The sequence below is a fragment of the Hippoglossus hippoglossus genome, chromosome 20, assembly GCF_009819705.1.
Source record: "Hippoglossus hippoglossus isolate fHipHip1 chromosome 20, fHipHip1.pri, whole genome shotgun sequence".
In the NCBI taxonomy this organism is placed as follows: Eukaryota; Metazoa; Chordata; class Actinopteri; order Pleuronectiformes; family Pleuronectidae; genus Hippoglossus; species Hippoglossus hippoglossus.
In genome coordinates, this window is record NC_047170.1 from 2,962,645 (window position 1) to 2,987,234 (window position 24,590).

At 39.4% G+C, this 24,590-nt stretch overlaps 1 protein-coding gene across 1 annotated transcript in view; it reads right to left on the reverse strand.

Moving 5' to 3' along the window:
• Positions 1 to 8,824: 8,824 nt before the first annotated feature.
• Positions 8,825 to 24,590, reverse strand: part of si:dkey-225n22.4 (collagen alpha-1(XXI) chain) — a 62,603-nt gene continuing 46,837 nt past the window's right edge. Inside the window, exons 24-32 of the mRNA XM_034572808.1 lie at positions 23,475 to 23,546; positions 22,954 to 22,989; positions 21,050 to 21,094; positions 15,708 to 15,740; positions 14,091 to 14,237; positions 13,789 to 13,843; positions 12,923 to 13,117; positions 10,376 to 10,453; positions 8,825 to 10,011 (exon numbers count right to left, since the gene is read on the reverse strand). Of these exons, the coding sequence (XP_034428699.1) occupies positions 9,824 to 10,011; positions 10,376 to 10,453; positions 12,923 to 13,117; positions 13,789 to 13,843; positions 14,091 to 14,237; positions 15,708 to 15,740; positions 21,050 to 21,094; positions 22,954 to 22,989; positions 23,475 to 23,546 (849 nt within the window). The 3' untranslated portion in view covers positions 8,825 to 9,823. The remainder of the gene's footprint in view (positions 10,012 to 10,375; positions 10,454 to 12,922; positions 13,118 to 13,788; positions 13,844 to 14,090; positions 14,238 to 15,707; positions 15,741 to 21,049; positions 21,095 to 22,953; positions 22,990 to 23,474; positions 23,547 to 24,590) is intronic.

The following is a 24,590-nucleotide window of genomic DNA, read 5'->3' on the forward strand; positions in this document are numbered from 1 at the left end:
CAAAAATTCAAAAAAACTCAAGTAACTTAGTATTGCATTTCAAAAAAGGTGGGTGACTCAAAAGAAATCCTTTATAAAAGTCAAAACCAAAGCAACTGAGGTTGAGCACCAAATCACTGGATCCTCCACTTCCTACAGTTCAGCTCAGTAACATATTCAATTATCTTTAATTACCTGTCAGGTAGACAGGCCCTTGTCTTTCAAACAACACACCCCCAGTGTGTAAGACAGGATTTTTTATACATTTCCAGAAATAGTGCATTCTCACAGTGACACAAATGACAAAATAAATGACACTTTAAAATGCCATCATGCTCACTTTTCTCTGTGGAGATTCCATCATCACTCATCCACATCACAGTGGCTTGTAATTTATAAAAAAAAAAAAAACCCACTGCTGTCTGTTCCAAAGTGAATTGATGTGTGGCTGTGCTCAGCTATGTCCTGTTTATACAAAACAGTTACGGCTATGAAATATAGTGCACTGTCCACTGCCGTTTATAGCTACACTATAGTTCATACAAACACTCAGTGCTAAAAACCACATGGACGATTATATTTTTTCAATCACAGGCTGATCTTCATTGCACTATCAGTTGTTATTTAATGTTCGGTTAGTGGCTATTTTTTCAGTTGATGTATAAACTAGAATAGCACTCAGTAGAGCGCACACCCCCGCCCGTTCCCGACCGTCTCCTTAAAGTCAGACAAAGCACAACACATTACACACACCAAAGGCATCAGTCTCGTAAATTTGCCAGATGTATTTCATCACGATCCATGAATCATTCTCGGAAAATCGGTGAAAATGTCAAAAAATAAGGCCAAAAACTGTTTCTGGGAAAACAGTTTCTGTGTAACCCTGCTGACAAAAAAGTACAGCGGCAAAAAACATAACCTCCTTTGCGGTGGTAAAGATAAAGCAGGTTTTAAGTGTTATGAATGGTAAAAGTGTATTTTTACTAAATGTTATTGTGAACAGATGAATGGAAAAATGAAAAGATTGCTCATTAAATTATTGAATGTAATGAATTTTGAGGTCACTGTAGGTCGGTTCACTTGGCTCAGACCAAGGAAACAGACCATGGTTTTATGCGCTTTTCTCTACTGGGACCTTTTTTTTAGAATCCCCTCAGCTACCACTACAGGGAACAACGACTTCTGAATGCAAAGTGCCAGATTGGACTTTGAACTGATACAGCTCTGATACATTAGGTTGGTTGTTGTTCGTCATTGCAGCTGTTGGAATGAAAGAAGAAATAAATGTCTAAGTTTCAAATATAATCTGAGAAGTCTAAACACATTAGTTTTACGGGTGCTTAAAATGTGTCAGTTTTCAGACTGATTCTACTAAAGTCATTTCCCTAAACTGTTAAAATTAAAATAAATAATATCAAACTCAAAGTAAATATTTGCTATTGACCGTCATACATTGACTTCTTTATAGGCTCCAAATGTATACTATCTGTTCAGACAATGTCCAGTAAGGATATAGAGCAGATGGCAAACAGGGACTCAAAGACAGAAGGCGTACTCACAAGTTTTTCTTTGAACAAAGGTGCAGTCCAACAGCCATCACAGTGCAGGTCAACAACACAGAGTAGGGAGCTATGGTTTTTTTTAAAAAAGAGAGAAAGGAACAGGATGAAAGAGATATTCAGAATATTCTGTCAACCATACAGACCAACACTGGAAAAATCAATCAATCAAACTTTATTTGTATAGCCTGTATTCACAACTCACCATTTGCCTCATAGGGCTCAACGTGTGACATCCTAGAGGGCCTCATGTGAGGTATCACTCTCCCAGGACGGACGAAGGTGCAAGAGAAGCTTTAGTGTTTTACATCAGGTCAGGTCTGGGAGAGAGTAACATCAGCGATGACTCAAAATAAATGTATCCAAAGTGAGAGGCAGAGCCCCCAGAGAAGAAGAGATCTCTTTGTGAGGCTTGTCCTGTTTAGGGCAGTGAAAGAAGAAAGACATGTGGGAACTGCTGGTCTGTGGTCTGGGGCTTTTTTACTGCAGCAGTTGTGAACAATCCCTGATAGCTCAACCTGGGTGTGTGATGCAAAAGCACTAATATAGGCCATGAAACCCCAAAATACATTTGGAATATGTACTAATATCAGTGGTGGGTAACAAAGTGCATTTACTTCATTGCTGTACTTACGTAGATTTTTCATGTATCTGTACTTTCTACTCCACTACATATGTATAATGTGTTACATGTTCACATAGTTGTCTATCATTTTAAAGTAATCAACAAGAGGGGGATTGAGAGAGTAAGAAACACCTAAGATGACTCAATCGTTAATAAATATGACAATGGAAGTGTTGTCAGTAGCATCATCTGCATCATCATTCTTTATTCATATGACAGAGTCTGTACTATTCTTGTGTTAAATAAAATATACAGTTGGCACAGTTAAGGATGAAGTAGACTGTTGGATCAGGAAACCAGCTACATTTTGCAAGTACTAGGTATATTTAAGTACTTGAATACATTTTTGTTTATTTATTTTATACTTTTACTTAAGTAGAATATCATACATGATCAATGCAGCTTAAGTGAATATATCTCAAGTGCTGACAAACACAAACTAATGAGTATAAAGAATGTGGATGGAGGAACAACAACAGGCCAAAGCAATGGTCTAAATTCTTGTCCTGCGATAATAACCGTATGTCTTTTTGAGACATGGTGCAAGTTCAGGACAGATCAAATTGAAGACATTGCTCTGACATTGGGACATGGATCTGAGTGTCACATGATCCGAATGAAAAGCGGTGCCACAGAGCCTGAGATCTAACCACTGCCAACATCGTTCACAAAAAGAAGTGGAAGAGCTTTTTCACCTGACAGCAGAGCTGTACAGAGCAACTGAAGCATTTACCTGTGCCCTGTCCGACCTAAAAGGGTGTAGTGGTGTAAATTATGCAAGATGTCGAATGTTCAGGAGTGGAAAGTGCACAGACAGACGTCTAGCACCAAACAGGGTTTCCTTACATAAGCACACTCAGCGGGCAAAGTAGAATTCATCCAAAGGTGCCTGCAGAGTCAGACAGACAGACCCCTGCCAGTGGCCCACTGTTGGAAGATTAAGGGAGACTTCTTTGTGATTGACTGGATGACACTTCCCCCACGACCCCGGTCAGCATCTTGCTGTGCTGCTACTGTAAAATAAAGACACAGTGTGTAGTCAACAAGATCCACACACACACATACACCCACACAAACACTGAACAGGCCATTTACTGTGAAAACATTTTAAACAAGGCCTAGGAGTACAGATGTTTATTTTAAGGAAACTAAAATGGAGGTAACTGTCCAAGGACAGAAAGATGATCAAATTAAGTACAAAAGTTTTTATGCTAATGAAAAAAATATTGACATATTAGGTCATCTGCAGATACAACCTCTGTAATAAATGGTGTCTCTTTAATTTCAATCTCTGTCTGCTCTCGTCAAATTTAGCTTAAAGGTTCAGTGTGTAGACTTTAGTGACATCTACTGGTGAAGTGTCATGTTGCAGCTGAATACCCTCACCTCACCCTCCCCTTCCAAACATGAAAGAGAACCTGTGGAAACGTTCAGTTGTCATGAAAACTCAAAAGGTGTTTAGTTTGTCCAGTCTGGGCTACTGTAAAAAACATGATGGCTTCAGTAGAGAGGATCAGCTCCCGATATAAATATACAGTATTTAAATATAAAGGGCCCATTCTAGGATAAAGAAAACAACAATTCATACAATTTAGATGAAACACACTAGTGAAAACATCACTAGGATTATTTTACATTCACTTTCTGCCAATAGATCCCTTTCAGCTAAATCTATTCATTTAGATGAACTTGTCCTTAGATTAAGTCCAATGACTACAACCAGTGTGATGACATTCAATTTAATAGGTTGCCAATATTTACTGCATCAAACATTCAGCAATGTATTAACTACTATTATTATTATTATTATTATTATTATTATGAAAAAGAGTAGATCAATTTGAAATGAAGATTATTTCCTGGGAGATCAGTGAAAATGTAAAAAAAAAAGCCAACATCTTTCAATGTTGAAAAAAGAGAGAGAAAAAAATAATTCCTAGATATTCCAAAATATATACAGTACATATATATATTTTTTTTTTCTTGTTTTTTCAAAATCTGTCTTTAATTCTGCTGACAACAAATAAACACATGCACGTGGTTGAAAACAAACCTGCTTGGCTGACATAATTAAACAACTTACCTGGCAGCAGTATCCTCAGCTTCTGAGTGTCTGTCGTTCTGTTTGGCCCCTTTTCCACTGGTCAAAAAAACCACTAACATCCACTAACAGCTGGCTTTTGTCCACAGTATGACTGGGTATAATCTGTACAGTAAACCGGACTCTGAAAACTTGCATACTTGCACAGTTACTCACTTTACCATGTGTAATTGCGTATGTGACAAATAAAGCTTATCTTATCTTGTCTAAATGATGCTGCAGTAGACACACAGGTTTTTATCAGCTCTGATCGGCAGTGCTGGTTGAATGTCTACTTCTTTGTTTTTGTAGCTTCACCTTTCCCTTCCAGTTACTGGCACTCAAATAGCTATGACTGTTTGGGTAGTTATTGTTTTTTACATTTAAGAAACATTGTGAAGTGTAACAGTGATCTGTTTCTACATATCATTCAAGATGCAGGACAAAAAGATTTCTGACGAAATGGTTTTCAAATACGGGTAAAGGGAAATTAGTCAATGGCCTATTTTTGTGTGTTAACGCTAATTTCGGTGTAAAAGAGTTTGTTAGAATGTGTTTTGAATGGTTTGCAACATAGTACTTTCTACAGTTTGCTTACTTTTGTGGAACTTCAATTAATTTTTTATATTTTGTGCTTGACTTGAAGCTTCCAACAATCAGAAACATTTATTTGGAACTGATGATCATTTAAAAAACAAAAGGGGTATCAGCTAAATTATTGCCTGACCTGGAACACGTAGGCTGTGGGTTCAGAAACAATCAATGGGCAACTGGCGCAACAATTGATATATTGGTGTAGTGTTGTGTGTAGACAATGGATGACCACAGACACAGCATCTCAGATGCCCCTCGACGTCCTGACAGAAAGACAGGCTTGTCTGATTCTTCATAATAAGGGAATCTGCGCACAAATTCATACATACAAGAGTAATGATGTTTGTGTCCCGAGTTGTAACTTCGAAACAAAGGAAAGGTTTGTTGAGCTGCGGTAACCACACCTCTGCCTTTTGGACATTTCCTCAAGGGATGATCATGACACAATAAAAAAGAGAGACCCTGGTCAGTCAGTCACAAGTGCTTTCTAATGACGTCATCCACATTGTAAAAGATGGCAAGAGTGATTGGTCGGGAAGCAATGTTCTGACTGTCATGTCAGAATTTATGACTCTCTAATGACCCTAATCTGACACAGTGACCATCTAAAATATTTCATAGTCTGACCCCATTAGGCAGATAGCAGCCTTTGGCCCACAGCCTATAAAGCAGTATGGTAATGGCTGCAGGGACACAGCACTGCTGAGATAGGTCTGACTATCCAAAACAACTGTCTGTGTAACACTGTGGTCGGTCTGTTTCCTTTCACTTGTTTAAACAAACCAAACAGTTGTGAAAGCATCTTAACAGCTGGGTTCACCAATCAGCACAGATCTGACCTTTGGAGTTTGAGGGCATTGGTCTTAATGCTGTGTCAGCTGACAGGATCATAGTGCAGTCAGTGTTGCTCTCACTACATATTGCTGATCAAAGATCGATCAATATCACCATCATGTAGCCAATAAACAGGATGGATCCTTTTGAATTAGATTCATCCAAAATCTGTCCTGACTGAAATATACTTAAAAATCGCAGTATAGTCAGTAAAAAGTCAATGTTACATAATTAAAGTTTATTTCAATATAAAAAAACTTTACAACAAACATAATAATGCCATGTTTTTTCATATGTTGTTAATAAAAGGTACAAAAATATCATTCCAGCATTCATGGATATTAAACATCATATTAAGTTTTGAAAAATATAAACAAATCAATGTTTCGTAGAATATGTTTCAATTACAGAAGCTTGAAATGCAAAGAAGTCCTTTTCAAGAACCTGGTTAAAGATCTTGTTTAACCCTTGTTTTCTGACGTGATAGCAAAACTCAACTCAAAATGCCACATGTAACAAATCATGTCACCATCTGCACTGGAAAAATTGTTTTTTCGACAGCGAAGATTGTTTCAGAAAAGGCTGACACCTTTAAGTAGGTGTCAGCACTCAGGAATGACAGATTATATATAAGATAGAAAAAGAGAGCTTTTCATGATACAGAAGATACTGTGTTCAAACCAACCACAGCTGCACCTCTCAGACTCACAGCATTAAATGTGAGACTGTACCCAGCAGAAGGACGGGAGCTTAGTCAGTAGCAAAAGCGGAAGTAGCGTGACATTGATGTACTGCTACAAAAAGCTTTAGGTAGCAGGCTGGAGTGGGTGTAGAAAAAACATGTGACTGTGATGCTGGAGCCTCTTCTCTACCGCTTTTCTGTTAGTCCACAGACAAGTGATACAGCGCAGAGGTAAGTGTGTCGGACGGTTCGCTGTACGAGTCACTTTTAACATCGTGACTCACATTAGTGTGTAGCATGTATTGTTAGAGTTAAGGCTTGTAAAACACTTGGTTAAATGGAACTCAAAGTCTATGCAAGCTCAAGTGTTTTGAGCTTGCAATAATGAAACCATAAAAACTTAAAATCTGCTTTAGCTATTTAGGGAAAGCCTGAGTAATTTGTTTACAAATAGGATTAAAAACTGAACTTTATTGATCACATTCATGCTCCTCAGAGGATAAAACCATTCCATGTTCACCATTTCATTGTACCAGATATAATAATTAATATAGAATTATATACATTTCAGCATTCATGGTCCCCAGAGGAAGAGCCCTTATGGTTTTACTATGTAGGGCAAATTTACAGTGCTGGAAAACTACAAATTTCAAAAGCATTACTATTTTGTTGTTTTGTCAAACTTGTAAGGGCTGCTAGCCAAGCTATAGATTTTTACATTTGTCCATTAAATTCTAAATAAAATAATGCCTGCAAACTCTGAAATCAAACATTTGGACGCTTAAGATGTAAGCGGTGTGATGGTTTAATGGAAGATTAGCATTAGCATACTAACACGTAAAATATATAAAATTATGTTTTCATTGAAAAAATTAGAATGGAATGATTATTGTAATAAATAGTAGGGTAGTCATTCTAAAATCATTACTCTTCCAGCAGATCTGTTGGCTTAATGCACACTTAAAGTACATCCGCACCACTTTTTAAAACTTGAATGACTATGTACACGAAAGCGTGCTACTCTTACAGCAGAGATACTTTGAGAGCAACAAACAAACACTTGTTTGGAAACTTTTGTCCTCAGAGAGGTGGTCATCTGGTTGTTGCTCCACGAGGCATCTGAAGGGGTTTTGTGACGACATATCCATTGATTTCGGTGAACAGCTATGAAACAACAGTTGTCTGAATTTTGGGGGGGGCGGATAAACATTTTATGTCTTGTCATATCCCAAAACTAATATGTTGTCTTTAGTTAAGTGATGTTAAATCTTTACCCAGATCTGTCTTTTTTTAAATAGCTAACAACACATGTAGGGATAGCAGGTGCTAAAGCGAAAAAGGAAGCCAACAAAAGCGTCTTAAGCGTGGGGTTGATAGTTTTTGGAGTGTGGAACTGCGCTGCTATCCATGAATGTTGTCTGTATGCTATCAGAGTGTCCAAAGCTACAGAGCACAGGCCTCAGACAAAAGGCCTGGTCAAAGGCCGGGATACAGTGGAAATAAGAAAAGCTAGCAACCAAACAGCTGATTAATACCCATAGTAAATTTTGCTCTGAAATGTTTAAATTTTGGTGTGACTAAACCTTACTTCAGTGGCACACAGAGATACTTATTCAGATCCAACGTAAAAGTAATACAGCCATCTTTGCTAGTTACAACATAGATATGTTTTTTTGCTGACTTTCTTATTTGGGATTGTCATTATGATTGGTAAACCAGGAAATTTCAAATGATAATACTATGAGTTTTTCTTTTTTCTTCGTAAAAACGTAGCATTTTAATTAAGAAATGATTTCTAATAGTTTTACATAATTTTACTCCACCAGGAATGGGATGGCCCTATGCGCCACAGGGAGGCTGTAAAGTGAACCAGTGATGTGTGTATTGTTCACTTAATGGTGACTCAATCTAGAGCAAGAAATGGAAAATGAAAGTGACTGGATGATAAATATAAACAGTAGTTCATTAGTGAACAAAGTTGGACAATATGTTGCTGTGGCACTGATGAAATTAGTGTTGTGGAGATGCATCTTTGCGAAATCTATCTAGACAACAGAAAACATGGAGGAGGTTTTGAGTTAGAACTGACAGTAATGTGGACGTATACAGAAACAGTGAGGCTTCTTCCCCTAAAACATGAGAGGATATAAATATAAAACGGGGAAAACAGAAATAAATGTCTATCAATACTAAACGTCTGTATGAATCTGCAGTTGAGGCACTTTCTTGAGACTTATTGGCATTCCATGCAAACCAAAATGCGATGCAAAATAAGTCAATATAAAATTGATAAGCAAAAAGAAAAGATGACGGCTAAAAATAGACAGAATAGAATGGATCCTTTAGAGCTCTGTCTGCCACAGTGATTGATTAGCGCAGCCCCTGGTGATAGTAACGTTTCTTTCACATATACAGTCTCTAAAGCAGGCTGACTGTAAAATAAAACGAAGAATCATGTGCTTGCCATCTGCAGGTTTTATCTTACGCATTCCTGAACTCTTTTTGTAGGTTCTTATCTTGTTAATTGTTTGTCTTTCACAAGATGAAAAGGTGAAAGGTGTGAAAAGGATGTGCTCCATTCCTCCATTGTGACATATCCCAATGTTACATCAAGGAGTGTACTGTACTTTTAACATCCTTTGCTGATACAATCATTCTCTCTGGAACAGAGCTGCGCTGAGGGTAGATTTAACTTCACAGGTCGATATAAATCTCAACTGGTGAGGCCAAAGGAACCACAGCTTTCAAACACAGCACGAGAGATAAGTAATGCCCACTTCCATTAATATGCAGTTTTAGCAGAATGTACTTATAATATGAACTAAATAGAAAATATCAAGTATTCATTTTGGATCAGTTTTGTTAGGTTGTCAAAATGGGATCTTTTGCCACATTATTCCACGTATGGAAAGGCCGAAGTTTTATCTGGCTTTATAGGTGATTTCTTATTAATTATATTTAAAGGTTCTTTATTTTATTAAGTAGATTTGTCTGTTTTTGTGAATGCGTGTGGATATTTGTGCGGACTGCTGGGGATGCTTGTCTGTTGGCCTTGTTAGCAAAACCTTCTGTATCATTAACTGAAAGAGTGACTCGGGTAAAAGAGGAGGTAGCTATTCTGTTGTGTTTTCCCAAACATGAATTCTCTCGATAGTTACACAAAAAAACAACACGTCTCAGTTACAGCCATTCCGGTGCTTATCAGATTAACTCAGGATAAGAAACCACCATTTAAACCTGCTGTCAAACTTTGCAAGTTTAAAGTTTGAATTAGCCATGTCAGCCTGGTATCTCAGTAAGTTACTGCGAGCCTGCTGACCATCTTTGATCATGAAATCCATAATCATGGGGGTATGCAGCTGTTTTCCCACATACTCTCATAAAGGAGTCCACAGTCACACACATTTCTGTAAATCTCTAATACAGTAAATCACTTCCATAAAAGCAGCCTCTTCCACACTGCCATGTCCTCAGACGTTGGGTCCTTTGCTGTAATGTTCCCTGAGGTTGTAGGTCTGATAACACATTGAAATATCACACACTCCTGGAGCCCCTGAGCTTCCCCGTTTACCAGGGTCTCCCTGAGGTCCTTGTTTTCCAGGAATTCCCTGATTGCCTGAATGGCCAATTCCATCAAATCCCCGGGAACCCTGAATTCCTGCAGGGATAAAGAAAGATAAAACTGAATTTTGTATCAGCGGTATTTCTGCGTCATTTATGGAAATAACGTCATCGTTCTAACTAAAAATAGCATCATTTGGATCATAAATTACATCTACTCATATGTGATGAAAATACTGCACTTACTGTCTGTATCTTGCCGTCACATCTCCCTCACCAAACCAACCATGCTGTCACTAATAGTACTCATTGAGAACTAAGTACAAACAGGATCCACCCACGAACGTATTAAAAATGTAAGACTACAAACAGCCCAGGTGCCTTTTTGTTAAAAGTGCATTCGTGCACAGATCTGAGAGTCATTTCAGAAAAGCGTGCGGATAGGTGCACTTTTTACATACCTGGATGTCCAGGTGGTCCTGGAGGTCCACGGTAACCTTCTCCTTTGCTGCCCTTGAGTCCTCTGGATCCCATGTCACCTGAGGACACAATATATCTGCTTTAAAAACAAATACAATTTGAGTATCTGTAAATGAGCTGTCAGGTTCAGAACAAAGTAAAAGGTGTGTTTCTGTTAACGGTGTCCAGACCTGTGCCGAGTCTGCAGGCTTTCGTTAAAATGTAACAATACAGCAACTTATCAACCACTAACTCGCTACATTATTTGTTTTTTTACAACCTTACTCTTAACTTAACAGTTTCAGTGGTCCATGTGGACACTGGAACACCTCACTATCATCAGACAGGATTTAAACAAGTTTAACTGATTATTGTTACCGAAACAAGTTGGAGTAAGAGAAATGTCTGCAGCTGTTTAAAGTGTGAAACCTCAGAACAATCTCTGCAGGGCAACAAGTCTAAGAGCTGACATCTCTGTGAGGCTGTATATATGATGCTAATATAGTAATCTATTCGTCATCATAATTTTCATGTGAGCATGCTAACATTTGCTAATTACCACGAAATACCACGTTTATATGTTGGACGACATAAGATTTTGACCTGATGATGTGTGAGATGAAAAGTCATTGGATGAACATTATTAAAATCTATCCTGTGGGAAAGATTAATACCCATAGTAAATGTAATGGCCGTCCACTAGTGGGTGAGACATTTCACTTAAAAAAAATGTCAACCTCTTAGTGGCTCAGGATAAAAAAGTTTGGTGATCACTAGTGGGATTCAGTCTCTGGGCACCAGGGGGATTTGTTCAAAGTTTCCTCTTAATCAGTGATAGAGTTTCTGTGTGAACCAAAGTGGTGCACTGACAGGCAGACTAATCAATGTTGTCGTCTTCAGAGCTGTGCCACTTGTGTGGGTAAAAAGCCTCTGAATGCAGTTGCCAGCAGGATGCTGTTTGCGCAGCACCACTCCCCAGGATTCTGGAGGAATCTCTTGGGGAAAATCTGTCCCTCCAGATGGCTGAGTGTAAGTAATACAGCTGAAAAATTCATTATTCTTTCATTTAGCTCCTTTAAACATTCTGTTGAAGCCTGAGTCTACAAAGTTCTCATCGATTACAGTACACGCAATGTTCATACCCCCCCAGTGAAACTTTGTAGACACATAATTCACAGAGAAAAAGAGAACGAATCATCTTAGGCCAACCTTGGCTCAAATTCATCATTTTTTCCCTTGATCTCTATGTGAACAAAGATAACTAAAATAAAAGTTAAGCTTCTTTCAGACATGCACATGAACCCCACATAATCTCCTGAAATAATCAGCAGGGGCTGTATGTGGGAACACAAATGTCCGAGTCACTTGCTGTGCTTATTCTGCAGCGTTTCTCCTGCCAGCCCCCTATTGGAAACTCCATGTGGGTGCATTGCTGATGATGTGCGATTAATGCAAAACAAAAAGAACTAACAAAGAGAAAAGAGAAAAAATCATACACGTCGACGACACCGGCGATGATGTCAACTTGAAATGACAATCAAATTTGAGAGCCTTTTGTGACGCCGGTGTTGATGCGCTGTAAACAAAAACACACAACCTCTGTGGCGGACTGTGGAGTACTGCGCCACCCCTCACCTCAACACTCAAGATAAAAAAAAAAATTGTCAACAGATGTAACCGGAGAATTTCCTACTGCCTTCTTAATATGTGAAAGGCAAACATCCAGAACCAGAAAAGTCCAGACCCCATTGTGAGGACATTTTCCAGAGTTCATGTCTGAAAACGGCTTTAAAGGCGTACTCCATTGGTCTAGAATTGTACTTGTGTGACATAACAAAACAGTGCCAGAGAGATAGAAGGCATTATGCAACGGTTTTTAATAAGTAAAACCTGCAGACTGCCCCTTTAACTGAGCAATAGAGACAGGTCCATCTACAAATGACATGAGTGCAATTACCTTTTTTAAGATGCTGTGTGAATAAAATGTCATTCAGGACATTTAATCCCTTTTCTCACTGCATTCAGCATTCATTCTGTTCCCTCAGTGTTCCTAACCAAACCTCACACCTCTGGTGTTGCTCTTCTCCTGAACTAGCAAACGGAAATAGTCCACAGGAGAGGAGTGGTACAGTTTGGCATCTTTCACAGCTGATTAGCCATTCCCTGTCTCGAAGTGGTGATAAATCACAGACAGCTTATTGGGATGCATTCAGTATTTGTTGTCTTTTGCTCTGCTGGCGTTCACTGATGTTCACTTGTTTAATGATCTTGTTTTATGGGGTACAGTGAACATCAACGCATCCAATTTGTTAGGCGTTGACACTGTTTTGATTTTAATAGTTGATAAAAGAAACAGAAAATTTTGCCTGCACTCTTGTTCACGGAGATGTGCTGCTTTTGTTGTCTTCGGGGTAAAGAGAGATTGTTGTCCCAGTTTCAGACAGTGAATCAGACGCCGTCTTCAAGGAAGCATTGCCTACAGAGAGCATGAACTTTCATAAGGTGTCGACGAGTACCTTAACAAATTCATACATTATGGGTCGTATCACCTTTGATGCCTGCAGGACCCTGAAGTCCAGTTGGCCCTGGGTAGCCTGGAGAGCCGCTCCTGCCAGGGTAGCCTGGAGTTCCCATGGAGCCTTTGGTACCTGGTGCTCCTGGCTCGCCCGGGGGTCCCTTGATGTTCTCGCAGGGTTCACACCTTGCTGGGGGGGCCAAGGTCTGGAGCAGTGCTGGGAGTTGATCTGTAGGGCACAGCCAGAAGGTACTATTAGTGTTGTTCAATTGAATTTATCATTTCAAAGTCCGGAGGTCTATATAATATACAGGGTTACAACATTCTTAGGGTTTCTACTGTTAGGCACCACTACATTGGAACTGGTAGTCAATCCCCCAACTATACTAACTTATTATTTCTACCTTTTAAAGGTTATTTTCTCCAAACTCAAGGTTGCAAAAGAAAGAAGCAATGCTAAAGAGAGCAAGAAGTATCCACTTGGTGGATTGGATTCCTTCACATTTACATCTTTGTTATTAGGAGCTAATATGTGAGTTAACGAGTCAGGGAGGCGTAGAAGCTAAATGGGAGGCATCTCATGCTTGAGTTGCTTTTAGATAAAGGGTAAACATGGCAAAGGCATTTACACAGTTAGGGAGTGTTTGGTTATTTACATTCATGTCAATAACGCTAAATAATGAAAACCATCCAATATGTTTTGTGTTATTTAACGTAGCGCCACTCCACGAAAGCAAAATAGCAGATTAACCTGATTAACCCCAGTTTGTTTTAATTAATGAGAATCAATCAAAGGAATTATGTGAAATGTGCAGCTTTCAATTTGAGACAACTTATTCAGACTGAACCAAGGGAAACAGTGGTTTTCCCCTCTGGTCGACAGAAAAAACAGACACTTACTTCGCAGAACGTCAGTGCAGAGCTTGATAAGATGTGCATCTGAGGGGGGTTTGCCCTGCAACACACAATTACACCTTTCTTTAGCTGAATCCACTCGGGGACTAGGAAAGCGGACTCATCCTGTGATTGACTATGCCTGCAGATTTACAGGATGTCAGCGCTCCACTCTTTGTCTTCACATTCAGCAGCCCACACACACTGATAGTTGCACCCCATTACTCCCAAACATAACTCCCCTAGTCCAGACAGGAAATCACTGATTGTATCTTCCAGCCCAATTATTTCTCTCTTGGTTCACTCACAGGTTTCCCTGGATATCCTGGCTGGCCCGGTTGGCCTGGCAACCCATCCTCACCCGGAAATCCCCTGGGACCAACAGCACCCATGTGGCCCACGTCCCCTTTCTTTGCTTCAGGACCCCTCTGGCCCATGTCGCCTGTCACACCTTTCTGAAAAAGCAGGAGGAGAGACAGAAAATCTAACATCACAGGGACAAGAAACTGGGGCCTGATACTGTTGGCAGTAATTTACCAAATTGTGCTGTAGATTAATTGAATGTTCGCTAAGTGCCGCCCCTAAATATTGTCCAAATATAGGGCACGGCTGGCCACCAATAAAAGAGCAAAAGCACAAGCACTGAAATAAACAGTGAGTTATTACATAAGCTCCCCAACATTAGCTGCAATCATTAGCGTGTCTGGTTAATTAGTTACCAAAAATAGTAAACTATTTCTGTTAGTACCAAGGCTAAATTGCAGTCCATTAACTAACTAGATTACATTAGTTTAGTTAGTTAGTTGCATTAGTGCTTACATGTTATGTAAAAAAAATGGATTATCAAAGAGTTTAGGATGCTTAGGAGCTCTGTCCTGCTCTTAACGGATTTGGGGAATTGAGGGAAATGTAACCCAGCCAAGATCAGAGAGTTAGCCCTCATCCTAAAACCCTTTTCTCTTGTCAAATTAAAATAAACTAGATGTCAACATGAGCATGCTTAAGCAAGCAGAACATTTGAACCCACTTTTAATGTTGTGGTGGGTCTGTGTGTAAGAAATAAACACTATAAAAGGGTTATGTCAGACCAAAATAACAGTCTGCTCTTACATCTTTCTAATAGAATAACTGACTAGCCCTACACTGGATCACATGGATCAGCCGGTGAGGATGCCATTTGCCTTGGATATGCAGTTTCAGTCTCTTTTAAGACCCTTTAGCATCGCTCTGATTTGTAAACAAGTCAGCTTGAAGCACTAAAAGTCAGCCGGAGACAGCTCGCGGAGGGATAATTAGCGAGCTGATAGCCTGGTTGATAATATCAGCTACAACTGATGATATCTGCCGTGGACAGTTGTCGTTTTCGACTCACAAAATCAACATCCTCTAGATAGAAAAGAGAGGCCTGGTTTTCCCGACCTCTGTCTGAAATCAAGGAACCATTGTTTAAATAGAATTGTTTTCTAGAATTAATTTCAAGTGGTACATGTGCCACTGTGGTGAAACTGATCTGTGCAAGAACAGAAGCAGGACTTATTATAGTATAGCAGTTACAGGTATATATACAGCATTCTAATGTTTTCTACTTCACTAGATTTTATTAGTGATCAAAAAGCATAACATAGTGTATATTCAATTATATCTTCCAAATTGTACAGCACTGGCACAACGGGGAGAGGCTACATAACTTGTGATTCTGCAGACAGTATAGTAAGTGTTTGATATTTACGATGTGTGCGCCTTTTAGAAAGGAGTGCTTTTGTGATGTATATTTTTGCCCGGGGGGCCAGATTTCCCCCAGCCTGGAGGTGTTGGCTCTGTAAGTCTTCTATAGCAGCCGTGCAGGCTTGACAGGGCTTCTCGCCGCGGTGAAGAATAAGACAGAATGGATTATATCTAATACCGCAAAGTCTAATTCGACAAACCTCTCCTTTCCTTCCCCTGGGTCCCACTTCGCCCTGATGGAAGAAAGAAAAGAGAGCAAGAAGGGTGGGGAAGGGAGGAGAAGAGGAAGAAATGGAGAGAGACAGTTAGAAACTTCTGCCTCCATATCAAAGGCTGAGACAGTATGTCAGAGGAGATATGCTCGCTGCTCTGCATGGCTGATGCAGGAGTGTTCTCTTCTCTGTCAAAACTGATGGCTTACCAATTGTTTTAGATTGGTTATTATAATGCATTAAATAAAGTTTTTTTCTTATGTACAACTTGTTCTTATGTGATGAAAAATGCAGACAGTGGTCCTTAAATAACACCCTGCGGTGGTAACACCATTTCTGTGAGGCTTTTGTTTAAAATGAAGAACCAGGACATGAATCTGAGGCTCATGATGTGCTCTGTTTCCCTTAAAATCCTTCCTCATTTCCTCTAGAGGTGACTGATTTCAGCCATCTCAATGCTGTATGACACAAGTAGCTTGGTCGGCTGTTAGGAAGCTTAATCATAGAAAAATATATATATATCATATCAGAGAACATAAACACTGCTTCTTCCAGCTAGCATTCTCCAGTGATGTATTTACATGTAAAGTGTGCATTCAAACCCTGGAGACAGGTCCCTATTTATCTGTTCTTCATTAATTCACATAAATGTATTTATTAATCAACTTAAAAGCCAGGCTCCTGCCACCTACCTAAGTTTCAAAGGTAACTTTGTGCAGATGACTCGATGGAAACAACACTCCTGCTCATTTCAAGGATGAAGGATTCCTAATTTATCTACAATAGAACTTTTAAGAGCTATTGGGACTTGACTAAGAAATTCAACACTTGAAACAACCTCACACAGGAAATAAATTAAACTGTCATGCCTTGGTAATGGCAACATGACAAAATAACAGTCTAATGCTCCACATGATCCACACTGATTACAAACAGCAGTCACGTCTGCCTGTTTCTATTTTAGTGCTCGTATCCTTTGTCTGTATCACAGTTCATCTGGGCCTTCCACTGCTCCAGTTTCAGTTTGTCAATCCCACATCTGACAGAAGGAAACCACATTCTCAAAAAGGCTAATGTGTACATTGGTAGCACCTTCAAGCTGCTGTAGAAATTATGACGTAAAGCCGGGAGGAAGTCACATGGCGGTGAGAAGCGACTATTTGTTAACAACACTGGCAGCTCCTTGAGATGTTACTGTACAAATGACAGACTGTAAAAGATGATTCAAATTGAATTAAATTGAATAAATTGAATAAATTGAATAAATTGAAGCAAATTGAATAATATGTGAGGTTTATGATCCATTTACTACCAGCCACTAGGGGGAGATCAAGGTGCTTTGGATTTACTTTTGGGGGGGGGGGTCATTGTCCATTTTTATTTATGCTAGAAATTATGTGTTTTTAACTGATGTTTTTGCTCTTCTACCAACTGGCTTGGGCAACTGTGATACATAGTTATGACGGATGGTTCATCCAATCAGCTGTCAGGTATTTATTTGTGAGCACCTGCAAAGTTTTGCGAGTTGGGTTTGTGTGACAAACCCTTTGTTGTGTGTCACGGCAGTGACGTCATTATAAAGCAACAAAGTATCTGCAGGGAGGTGGATGGGTTAACAGGAAATGATATTTCCCGTTTCAATCTTACAGTCAACATTTTTAATTTGAAAGCATAACAACATCATAGTCTTGCCTCATGATTATTTCTCAACCTAACCAAATCGTAACCATAGGGGTTATCACATCATAAATGATTTTTATATTCCAACGGTGAACAGTAACCTCAAGTTTCAGAGACACTTCTATGGTATGGACCCACGTAAACCCACATGGACACACTTTTATTATGATTAACACTAACCAGCTTTCACTCCAATGTGTAAGGTTGTATAGAAGATGCAGTGAAGGTGGAGTAAGGGTCATATGTTATCTGTGATGGATGTGAACTTTTAGGATGCTCTAAACAAACAACTGCCCACCTCTGTTCAACCCTGCGTCCACACCTCATTCACTTTCCTCCCATTCTTTACTCGCTTCCTCCGTGTTGTGTTACCTTCACAAGAAAAAGGCAATAGGGGAACTATCATTGTGTAATTAGTATCTTTTTATTCCTGGTCCCCCTGAACCCAAAAATGTCTAATTTATTGAGCCTGAGCTCCGCTAATCACTTTGCAGAAGAGCCTCGCTTTTTGCCCTAAATCTTAATGCCACATTACTTGGCGGACGAGTGGAAGTGAGGAAGGAAATAACTGAAACAGAGCACACCCTCTCTTCTCCTGCAGTGCAGTTTTATCCTGCAGGAATTAGGAAGTCTGTCTGAAGGCAAAAATATGTCATATTCATTTCTGGGGGTGACACACTTGTGATTCACGGCTGATGCTTTTAGCCTTGAGGGCGTGTCACATGGAAGTTGGGCTACACTGTGTGCACGTTAAGCTGCACACTGAGAAATACAATCGTTTTATCTGTCTCAAGTGGCACAGGCAAAAAAACACAATTCTGCAATAAAGATCCTGCTGCGCACGCACACACACACACACACAAGCACGCACGCACACACACACACACACACACACACACACACACACACACACACACACACACACACACACACACACACACACACACGCGCCTCTGACTGAATTCTTTCTACAATAGAGATCGATGCCTCAGTAATTGATACTCACTGATCGATTCTATTCATTTGCTGTTGTTCCCAAAATGTATCAATTAAGAATGCAAGGCTTGAAGGCTTAAAACCGCTGCAGATAGCACAGCACTTTATATCACTTTTTTTTTCATTAGCAATTACTGATGATAATCTCAGTATAGATAAACATGTTAAATCAGTTGTACTGTTCTGCTTCTTTCACCTAATGAAACCTCATTTCATCTTGTTGCCAACATCAAATCATTCCTCACTGCTCAGATTTAAAAATTATTTTAGACGGAATTGCATCTTAGCTTCAGCGTTAGCGTAAGCAAATATATCATTAAATATATATATATACTACATTTGTATTTGTATGTTGACAGAGACAGATCTTTTTATCTGCTAATCAGCTGGGAACATGCCAGTCCTCATCAGACACAATAAGCTTTTTCACAGAAGACACTGTTCTGGTGCCGTCATGGTTTACTGGGACACTCAAACAGAGCAAAGTCATCGTTAGTGCAGTAACTGGTCATAATGTCTTCTGTTAAAAAGGTCTATCATTGTCATAAGAGCTCTCCAAGCTTAGAAAACTATCTGTAAAAATAAGCTAAAATAAGCTCATTAGCTGAATGGGACAGCAGGTTCACACACTTTATTCAAGAGAAACATTTGCATATGTCTATGTGTTAACTTTCTAATGCCCATGTCTCTTTGGCGGAGAGCAGTTGGAGAAGCACAACAAATATGACACAATCATACAAAAAACTCATTGTACTGACTTTGGTATAAGTTAACAGTGTAAATGAGTGTGTCCGAGTGAAACTAGAGGCAACAGATTTGCATGGATTTCCTTTGCCTCTGAGCAAATCCACTGGTCATGGTGATTCCACTGAAATTCATCAGTTTTGCTGCAGAATGTCACTGTTTTAATTGATGGTGTGGCCTCACTCTCTCTAACTCACCGTCCTGCCTTCACTGCATCAGAAGAGTTTGCCAGCACAGACTGCTTCAATTTGCCCGACTGCAAAGTGACCATTGATTTTCAGTTGACCGTAATTCAACCTGCACTGACTTAGCATCTTACCATTGTCAAGAATCTGAACTGTGACACCACAGTCCTCTTATTGGTCTGAGGTTGAACCTAACGCAGGCAGTGGCTTTAAAATGAGGGGCCTGAGATTGCAGGACAATGTTCCTAAACAGAGTCTCTTACCTCTTTGTTTCTGAAAGTTTTGTTTTTCGCAGACTACATTTTATTTTATTTTATTTTATGTTATTCTATGGAGCTTGGATCAATTTGTTCTTTCAATTTTGTTTCCGTCTTGTCTCTTCTGTGATCTGCTTTTTCTTTTATTTGTCTTGCTCTGTACAGCTGTTCACTTGCACTGATTTTTGTTTGGCATTTTATTGCAGTTTCATTGCTGTTGAATTTTTATCCTGTGTAGTACATTGTAAAGTCAGTTTCAGACTTTTGTTATATAATTTGAGTTTCTTAAATGTATTTTGTGTTGAAGTTTTTATTTGTGACTTGCATTAGAGGATTTCGGACCAAAATAATATTTCATATGTTTTATCTGTTTTGGAATTTATTTCAAAACCTTGGCTATGCATGTAGCTGTAAAGTGTCATAACTTACAAGCATAACGGTGAGTGTCGAGAAAAGGAAAGCAGCTGAGGAATGTGCCATTTCTAAGAGAAATGAACGAGTACAGTAAAGGACAAGTCACTGTGCCTGGTTTGCAGGGATGTGGTCACAGTGATGAAAAACTGAAAATACAGCCGCTGAACTGGATGAGCTGCAAGGACAAATGCACTTGAATGAAGTTAATGCTCTTTGGCGGAGTTTCGGTTCCCAATAACCAGCTTCCACATAATCGCATTCTGACACAGACAGTGTTACACGGGCAAGTTTTGTGGAGAGAGAGCTAATAGCTGAGAAGTTGAAACCTCATTCAGAAGGAGAATTTGTGGAATGCCTTGTTGCTGCTGTGTCACTGCTAGCAACGGGCAATGTTGAACATTGTGTGCCAGCACTGTGCAGAAATAAAAACCTGGGCTATTTTATTTTTAATGGCATTTTGTGAGATGCTTCAGGACATGAAATGTGGAACAGATGTGCCTGTCCACCCAATATTAAAATAATCGATTTGCCAAGCAACAACAAGCTCAAAGTTCAGTACAACAACATCCCTTTGCTCAAGTTTTCTATTCTTGAATCTGACTATGAGGCAGCATTCTGCTGTTAGCAAAGCAAGTGCAGAGCTCCGCTCAAGACCTACTGACCCAATCCTGTACAACCGAATGTGAGTAACATCATCATCACTCCCATGTGACATCAGATCCCTTGTCAAAGAGAAACAGTTTCAGACATCTCATCAGAGAGCTCAGTGTGAAATTTGTCTTTAGTTATTTAATATGGCCCACAAAGGATATTATAAAAGTCCAAATTAACTGCAAGTTAGTTTAAAATTTGATGTCATTTTGTTTTAATGCAGAAAAAAACATTTCTTATCGTATTTCGGAGTGCTTTTTGTATTTAAGAATTATCTTTTCCTCTTATGCCCTTGAGGGGACATTTGTGACCACAAACACACATTTAAACCACAGTGTCTCTGCTAAACCCATCTCATAATCTTCGCTGCCACCCAGTGGAAGTAAAATGACTCTACACTTACAGGCACACCAGGAGTCCCAGGTTCTCCATCTCTGCTTCTCTCCCCCTGCAAAGACATACATCATGATTAACTGAAGGTTTGTGTGAATAAGCTTCCATACACGATGTGTGTGTGTGTGTGTGTGTGTGTGTGTGTGTGTGTGTGTGTGTGTGTGTGTGTGTGTGTGTGTGTGTGTGTGTGTGTGTGTGTGTGTGTGTGTGTGTGTGTGTGTGTGTGTGTGTGTGTGTTCTTTTACTTATATCTCTTTGTGAGGACCATTTTAAGCATAGACCCTACAGAGTGAGGACATTTTTTTATAGTGAGGACATCTTGACTGGTCCTCACTTTTTCATTCGGCTGTTTGAGGGTTAAGACTGGGTTTTGTGGTTAGGGTTAGAATTTGGTTTAGGTTAGCTTAAGGGTTATACATTGAGTTTGGATGGTTAAGGTAAGGGGCTAGGGAATGTATTATGACAATGAATGTCCTCACTGAGATAGAAGTACAAATGTGTGTGTGTGTGCGTGTGCGAGGATGAGAGTGAATACGTGCAACAACAGTGTGTCAATGTAGTTTTGTGTGTGTGCCACTGTCTGCTGGTCCATATCTTCATTCAGTGTGTGAGCAGTAGAAAAGGTCATGATTACCACTAGCAGCCAATAAGAGAAACCCAGGGAGAGAGGGAATAGGAAATGGCTAACGGTGACCTTTAACAAACCTGACTTTTTATCTTGTGTGTGGCTTTTCCAACTGCATCCTGCAGCACTGTAACACACTGCTCTCCTCTCTCTGCTCCGCTGGGCCTTCGCACTGTTTTCCATTAGCGCGTGTACAAGGGAGCAAGTGAATCTGAGCATTCATCACATGCTGTGATTGCTCACTTTGTGATTGATGCTGTGTTCACAATGCTCGAAGTAGAGTGGCTGATGTAAATCAGTGCAACATGACACTTTTAGACTTCCAGAGTTCCCGTAATGAGCAAAGGGTGCAATCTCAGAGCAGATTGTTGTCGCAGCAGCCACAAGGGAACTCTCGACTAAGATCAGCACATTACAATCCTATAATCAAATTAATTAAACTAGATCCTCTTTAATCAAAAACCTTGTGTAATCAGATTTTGTCAGTTTCAAGGATGGTCAATTTAAATTGTCTGGAATCACCTCTGGGATTTATTCTGAACAATTTCCATCTGTCCTGAAACCAGTCAGTCAGCCTCCCAAACATTTATCTTAAATGTTGCTGGTTTGATACGATGACTGACAGAGAGGTATCCAATGGTAGCACTATAAGTTGTGTTCATAAATGTTTTAAAAAAGGTATTTGCTGTTTGGCAGGGTTTCTTAAGACTTAAGACCTTTTCAGATTTTGTAAGACCACAGTAAATGGGACTCTGATGTTTCCTCATATCTGTCGTACTTGACATAGGCCTTAAATTCATCAGAATTACTTACACTTCCTCATAGTTGAAGTTAAGGTGAAGCAGACTAGTAGAGAATAAGGCTTGATACTGAACATTATCTCCCAAGACCACAAACTATGCATGTCATCAAAACATATCTTCACAAAAAAGCATCACAGAAGTAGTATTCAATTAAAGTTAACATAATAATAAGACTAGTATGTAATATTTTAACATATTTAAGACTTTTCAAGGCCTTAAATTCTACTATTTAATTCTATACTTTTTAAGACCCTGTAGAAACCCTGTATAGGTTCACGTTTTCAGAATGATTGACTTTTTTTCTAATTTGAGACGTGGTATGATGTTTACACATATGACTCACACACGTTTATTGATCGCTACATGTGAGTTTGTGAGACTTTCCACCCGGTCAGTCTGCTTCACCAGAAACGATACAGTCAGAAACACTAAAACATGCTCAATACAGTTTTACATTTGGATGCAGGAGTTGTGTGACACAAATACCTGGTTTCCTTTGGAGCCAGCCTCTCCTCTCTCCCCCTAAAAATACAACACAGAACATTAGAACATGTCCCACTGAAAAACCGACAGTTTGACATCTTCATAAAATAATATGCTGTTTGAGGAGTTAATACTAGAAAAATAGCATCAGTATTCCGTTTACATAATAGTGTACAGAAAACAAACACAGCACGTTAAAGCGACTGATCCGGATTAGGATTGTTTGCACTGTATTTGTGTTAGGGCGTACTGCTTTTGATGTGTGAAGGACGACCTTCAGCATCATTAAAATTAATCATGTCATCTGAGCCGAAAAATAAATAATGCATTAACAAGTATGTATAATGTTAAGCTGTCAACACTTCTGCAGTACAACATGTAAATTATGTAAGCTCCTCACAGCTAACGCCATTAATCATTCATGAAGTGGCGCCTTCAAGTCCAAATGTGGACGTCGATTAGTGAAAACAAAATGAGGCAAGTCATTTCTTTTTATTTGATTGATTCCTCATTGGCTTCCTGACCTTGTGACCTTTGAACCCCGGCAGCCCCATGCCACCTGGCTGCCCTGGAAAACCAGCCTCCCCCGTTGAGCCCTGGAAAGGTCAAAGGTTATTGATCTCTGGGAATCAGCTTTAAAAAGTAAACATTTGAAGAAAAATACTATGGAAAACCATATTAACCATCATTTGTATGTTTATGTTTGATAACAGATAACAAGAGCTGCATAAATGCTATAATATGTTTTAAAAAGTGGTCAAATTATATGTGTGACCTAGACTGTATATAAAGATGGGCGACATGACTGCTCCCCAAAAGCGAAGCCAAAGCGTCTCAATTGCCAATTGTATAGGTTATAAAACCTACCTCCTCCATGTTAATAGATGGGACATGGACCAAATTAGAGAGTGCATGACAGATCTTTTTTTTTCTCACAGGTATATTTGATTTTAATTAGCTTTTTGATCTAATTAAAACGGGGTGAAAAGTCGTGATTGATAGCCGAGACTGACGATTGTCCGCAGCTCCATCCCCCGATCACTACTGCGCGGACTTTTTTAGGGATATTTTTGCTTCATATCTGGAAAGTGGAGATGCCCCATCCATCTTTATAGTCTATGATGTGTGACAAGCAATTGGGTCGACTGCAATAAATTCCCAGACTGTTGCACTGGAAGAAAAAAAAAAAATCAAGGTTAAGTAAATGTTAAATAAATATTATAAGGTGATTGAGTGAAAGCTTTCCTCCATTAAAATCCTGATTTCCAGAAAGAAAAACTATAGCAAGATCTGCTTTGAAGGATGACACCTTCATATAACCAATTACCTGTAATTAAGTGACAGAACAGAGACAACTCAGAGTCTATTTAACATCACAATGGTTGACATTTATGGGCGTAATTGCCGAGAAACGTGTCAATTAACAAACAAGTGGCATTAACAGTGTAGCTGTCACACATCAGCAGGATTTGAACTGCAGGCTGGTGAAATAAAAAAAAAAGGATGGCTCTGAGGATGGAAGGGAAGAGACTGAGAATGAGGTTGGTTCAGAAAAAAGGAAAAGGCGAAAGCTGTCACCCTGATCACACCCTGATCCCTTCGGGGGGAATTAGTAGAGCCCCTATTAATCCTACCACCAT